Below are 5,807 nucleotides of genomic sequence, written 5' to 3'. Positions count from 1 at the left end.
ACGGAAGACTTTCTGAAGCAAAACAGACAGAGGGGAAGTACACAGTATACATAGAGAGTCAGTCAACCACTCATCCTCACTCACATGAGAGAGAGAGAGAGAGAGAGAGAGAGAGAGAGAGACGTGCGGACGTAACTGAACATTGAGCTGGCTCTGTTAGAACGGTTATTAGAAACATTTTGTGCATGTGTTTGTATGGAACTGGACTGGAATTTGTTGTTGGATATGATTCTCAACTGACAGCATGGATTGGATCTCATGGATTTCTTTTCTGGTCACATTGATGCACATCCCGGATTACATAGCAAGTAAGGTTTGATTGATTAGGGCTTTTTTGGGGGCTCACTCTTCATTTTGCTTGCTGACAATAATAACAATATACTGTACTGTTACATATTAGAAAATAATTGTATTTAATTTGTTATAAATATTAATTATATTATATTGTATATTATATTGTTATAAATATTAATATTTAAATTAAATATTCTTAAAAAGATCATTTCCACAGTACTGAAATAAAAATACAAGTACACGAAAGAAATATAAAGTGCTAGTGGGCGCTTGACTTGAACCGTAGCCCCCAGTTTCTGTCACAGCGATGATGTGAGAGACGTAAATTCCTCACCGAGTTTGGGCGTCCCCCTGTGACCACTGCATTCACAGCTCTCAAATTAGTATATATCAACGACAATATGTTTTTTTAATTTATTTATTTGACTGTTTTTATTTATGTTTTCTGTTAAGCCAACATAGAAAAAAAAAACACAGATGGAGAAAGCACAAATTTGTTTTTTAACTCAACCCCCAACCAACTATACCCAGTCATTGGTATTACATTGTATTGTGTAGCATTGTTTAAGTTATTTTTGAAACATTTTGAGTTGTGATTTGCTTGATGAAGTAGACATCCATTAGCAAATTGCCTTAAAAAAAAAAAAAAAAAAAAATATATATATATATATATATATATATATATATATATATATATATATATATATATGCCATTCCACCTACATCTGGAAAGTACAGCTGATGGACGAAACATACAGTTCATCAACTGTGAGAATCCGGCTATGACTGGAACAATAGCAAATAAACCACTTCTCTATTGGGAAGAGAAGAGTCTGGGAAAGTCTGAAGATAATTCTGACAATATTTCTATTTTGTTTACAGGTAACGAGCTAGACTTTGACATATGGGAGGGAAATGTAACTGTGCTCTGGGATCACCCTGAAGAAGCCCCCATACATGCCCTTTATCAAGTAAAGCTTGCACCGTAAGCAGTCTTAATATACAGTTTCACAGTTTACTAAACATATTATTTTGGTTTTCATTTTAGCCCACGTTTTTTGCTTGAAGGAAGTTTAGAGTACTCCAAAAACTAATGCATTTGTTTTTTTCTCTTTTAGGTATTTTGGTCATAATTCTGAGTGGGACATTGTGCCAGAGTGTAACATGACTACAGAAACTAGATGTGAACTCGGGAACGTTTTATTTAAACCCAACATGAAAATAAAGGTTGAATTGCAAGGAAATGGCAACTTTTCCTGGTCAGTAGTAAGAAGAATACGTTTATATGAGAGTAAGTATTTCCAGGACTTTTTTATTGTGTCACTATAGGAAAACAACTGTTTACCCAAAAAATAAATTAAACTAACTGAATAAAACAGCCCTAAATTAAGCTAATACTCAATCTTTTAATTATAAAGAATATCAGGTGTTTCTGTCTACAAAAATAAGGTTTGTTTATTGGCATCAATGGTTCTGTGGAAAACCTTTAACATCCATGTTCTTTCCATTTTTTAGGTAAATTATTGGCTCCAGAATTTGACCTGTCTTTCACTGCTAATATGGTGAAGGTTAAGATTCACAGAAAGCCATTTCTCAAAGACCTTTTTGATTATGGACCAAGTTACTCTGCCATTCTGTATCCCAAAGGACAGGAGAGTCAGGTTGGTTTTTTTAGTAGACTAACTACTAAACTAGTAACTACTAAATAGACTAAACTAAAGCCCCCCCCCCCCTGGCAAAAATGAACTTGCTTGTTATATTGCATGGCATTGGAATCTCTAAACCTGTATTGTCTCCAATGCAGGCTACAACAGTAAGCGATGATGACGACGATGGTGAGGTGGAGTTCACTTCATTACCATTATGGCAGGAGTATTGTGTCTATGTAAAAGTGGAGATGACATCTAATGCTGTGAGCAACACCTCATTACCACGTTGCATATATCCATCAGCAGGTACGCATTTGAATAAATAATAATCTTCTATTTTTACACTGCTCTCTCAAATGGAATGAGAATATGACTGGTCAATATAACATAATGACTGCTAACATGTATATTTCACTAATGTATTGATTTATGTAGTAACTAGTATGTTGCACAAAATAAACCCCTTCAGGGTGATACTGAAACAAGACCCTTATTCTTTGCATTTGGGGTTTTTTATGCGGTTGTTATTAAATCTTTGTGAAATTTCAACCACTGATGCTAATGTTGATTCCTCTTGTTTGTTAGATATGTCTACGGTGATCTACATGGCAGTTATTGGAGTTGTTGGAGTTATGATCTTCTTCGTGTTTGCAGTCTGTTTCTTCTTAAGACGACCTGGTAAAATGCCAGCTGTTCTGGTGAGTCAACTTGGTGATTTTCATCAAAACCAAAAGTGTTAGAGCAAGCAGTTTCAGGGTCTTAAAAAGGGAATAAAAACTTAAGAGAGGCTCAGTAGTGTCAGTTCTCCTTTCGAGGAACAGTTGCAGAAATGGAAGTGCTGGGGATTTACATGTGATTTACGTTTAGATGATCTCAGTGTATGGTTTAGTCCATGATAACACAATACCATTCAGAAAGAAACTATTTAGGCAATTTCTGATTGTGATTTGGCAAATTCTGACATACAAAGAATTCTCTTGTGCTCACCAAGGTTAAAATAATTGGACAAAAAACAGTAAAAAATGTAATGTAATATTGTGAAATATTTTTAACAATACAATTTAAAATACTGTTTTCTATTTGTATATATTTAAAAGTGTAAGTTATTCTTGTGATGCAAAGCTGAATTTTCAGCAGCCATATCTCCAAGTCCTCCGTGTCACATGATCCTTCAAACATCATTATAATATGCTGATACAGCATTTATTTGAAATCTTTTGTTACATTTATAAATGTCTTTACTTTCACATTTGACTTTAATGTATCCCTGCTGATTAATAATATTTCCTCCGTATTATTTTTTGTTGTTTTGTGAGATTTACTATTAACCGTTAACCATTATTTTATCATATATTATTGTCCATCAGAAATCCGCTGTGAATGGATGGCACCCTATGCATGTAGGATTGATCCAAGTGGAAACCGTCACTGACAAGGGATGGCTGGTGACTAACAACAAAATGGCGGCAAAGAGTAAAGCATTTGATGAAGACGAGGAGCTTTCGGAGGATGACGAAGAGAGAAGAGGGAGTACAGACAGCGCTGTAAGTGTGGGCCAGCAGAACTCGCTTAAGAACAGAGGCACAGACGGACATACGGAAGAGGAGGACAGCGGCTGTGGAAGTCTGACAGGAACCGAGGACAGCGGTCTCAGCGGTGGAAGAAGAAGCCTGGAAGAGCTCCCTTTCCTGGACGGAGGAGTAAATAGCAGCAACGGTGAAAGAAAAGATGACAGTGGCTTGGGAATAGGAAACAAGGATGATTCTGACAACCTCCAAGGAGCGGATGGTGACCTCTCTGAGATAGTAGTTGTTGGGGATGGATATCGTAGTCAGAGCCCTTCTGCTGATGCTGAAAGTAAGGCGACCATTCCATATGATGTAGATATTAAATTGGCCAGCCCTAGCTATGGGGCTGGCCATTATCGGTCTGGTCACGTGACTTGCTCGTGTTCTGACTTTGAGACTTGCATTTGGTGCAAAACCAAGAAGCTCCTAACAGACAGTGGTTCATTATCTCATGAGAAACTCAGTACTACCGATAATGACATTGACAGATCAAGCTATTTGAAAAAATCCCCGGTACAGAATATGAATGTGCTAGGACTGGGAGATTTGTCCTCCCAGTCAGATGAGAACTCTAGCGAGTCGTCGCTATTCATTACCTGTCCACTACTTCTACAAGAGCCCTGCCAACGGGACACTTTGCCTCTTACATTAGGAGACGTAGAACTGACATTCACGTGAGATATAGGCTAAGACATTTTCATGAATATATAAGCAAATATGGGCCGAACAAAGCATATCTGCTTCTCTAGAGTAACAGCAGAGAGATGCTAAATATGGCTGTGGTGCTAATACTTAGAATATGAGCTTTTGTTCCTCAGAAGTGTGACTTCCTGGAAGCACAGAGTCATCATTTTGTCTAAATGTTGACCAGAGAGGAGACAAATTGAGTGATCATGAATGAACTAGTATCAGAATATGAAGACGATGAGCTGTTACCAGTTCTTCTCCAATCCAATGTCATCCAATGTCACACTGATGTACTTCATTTATTGTTACATACTTGTGTTCATCTATTGCAATTTTGCACATGAATTGTACGTATTTACATTTGATGTATCTACTGACATTTTTTATATGCTGAATTTTGAATTTTCCCAGACAACATCTCATATTGGGACTGAGTTATGGACCCTACATGTGTTTGTTCTTTGGGTCCATGTCGGCCCCATCTGAATTAGCCTATATTAGTCTAACCATGAAATGTTGGCTGGGGTGTTGAATGTGATGGACTGATGGTAAAGATGATGTTGATGATGATCATCATAATAAATATCTAGATTTTTACATTTTATGAAAATAAGTGGTGCTTTCCAATTCCCAATTTTTCCATCCACACCCTCCTTCATTGCTGTGTTTGATATGGTTTTTGAGCATGTTGTTTATTGGCCCAAGTTAAAAGAGTATTCACCACCTCGTAGTGAGTTTTTTACTTGAAAAAATATCTTTCATTTTTGTTCACTTTTGTGTCGTTTTAGTCAGTCAAAGATACAAAGAATTTACAATTAATTTTGTTCTCCAAAAGTTTTTAGAAGATCCAAATGTGAAACATTTGAGTCTGCATTTTACCAACAAGAACATATGTAAATTATGAGGCAAGAATATCTTTTGTGAAATTCCAATTTAATGAGATGTATACAAATACTAATGACACAGGAAAACCCAGCACTTCCTCTAGTGGAAACCCACAAAAACCCGTGACTGTTTGCACACGCAAATGACTTATCCTCTAACAGCATATCAGCATATCACAGCTAATGACAACCACAGTCACATCTAAAAAGAAAAACCCAATTAAATTATGAATAAAGATAAGCTAACCCCAACCTTTATCCCAGTAAAGCCCTGCATATAAACACATCTTCCGTAGCAAAAACTCACAGATCTTTTGCAAACCCATTACTCAGTATTTCCATACTGTCACTGCACTGTGTCGAAACACAGCAACTAAACAAGAGAGTGAAGCTCAGCCGCAATCAATGACCTCCATCTTCAGATAGGGAAGGAAACAAAAAGTACTTTACCCACATCAACATCTCAAGCTTTAGGTGACAGCATGTTGAATCTGAGACTAAGGCTCCAATCATAATAAAAGAGAAAATAAACAAACTCATGGAGATTCCACATTATGGGGGGGGAAAGTGATGATTCTGATATGGACTACAAATACAACATGAGGATCGATTTTAAGTACCCTTACGAAAAAGAAGTTTATTCAAGTGTTCTATTAGTATTCTTTTAAACTAAAAATAAGAAAGTACACTTTCAGTCTACATTTTATATACTTCTCAAAAATATA

General features: G+C 36.5%; 1 protein-coding gene across 2 annotated transcripts; it reads left to right on the top strand.

The window, feature by feature from the left end:
* On the top strand, nucleotides 1-4,808 carry il10ra (interleukin 10 receptor, alpha). 2 transcript variants are annotated; one of them, XM_077208942.1, is made up of 7 exons: nucleotides 1-308; nucleotides 1,177-1,279; nucleotides 1,413-1,585; nucleotides 1,810-1,955; nucleotides 2,099-2,249; nucleotides 2,529-2,641; nucleotides 3,311-4,808. In XM_077208942.1, the coding sequence occupies exons 1-7, from the start codon at nucleotides 245-247 to the stop codon at nucleotides 4,187-4,189; spliced, it is 1,629 nt and encodes a 542-aa protein (XP_077065057.1). In that variant the 5' UTR covers nucleotides 1-244; the 3' UTR covers nucleotides 4,190-4,808. The 2 variants fall into 2 exon arrangements, with proteins under 2 accessions (XP_077065057.1, XP_077065056.1); XM_077208941.1 differs by having other exon boundaries at nucleotides 93-308; nucleotides 1,810-1,968; nucleotides 2,109-2,249.
* Nucleotides 4,809-5,807: the final 999 nt, after the last annotated feature.

Source organism: Siphateles boraxobius, unplaced genomic scaffold, assembly GCF_051911475.1.
Source record: "Siphateles boraxobius isolate OS27281-9 unplaced genomic scaffold, OSU_SipBor_1 6, whole genome shotgun sequence".
NCBI classification, from domain to species: domain Eukaryota; kingdom Metazoa; phylum Chordata; class Actinopteri; order Cypriniformes; family Leuciscidae; genus Siphateles; species Siphateles boraxobius.
The sequence above is the reverse complement of the archived record's forward strand: the minus strand, read 5'-3'. Positions and strand labels throughout refer to the sequence as shown.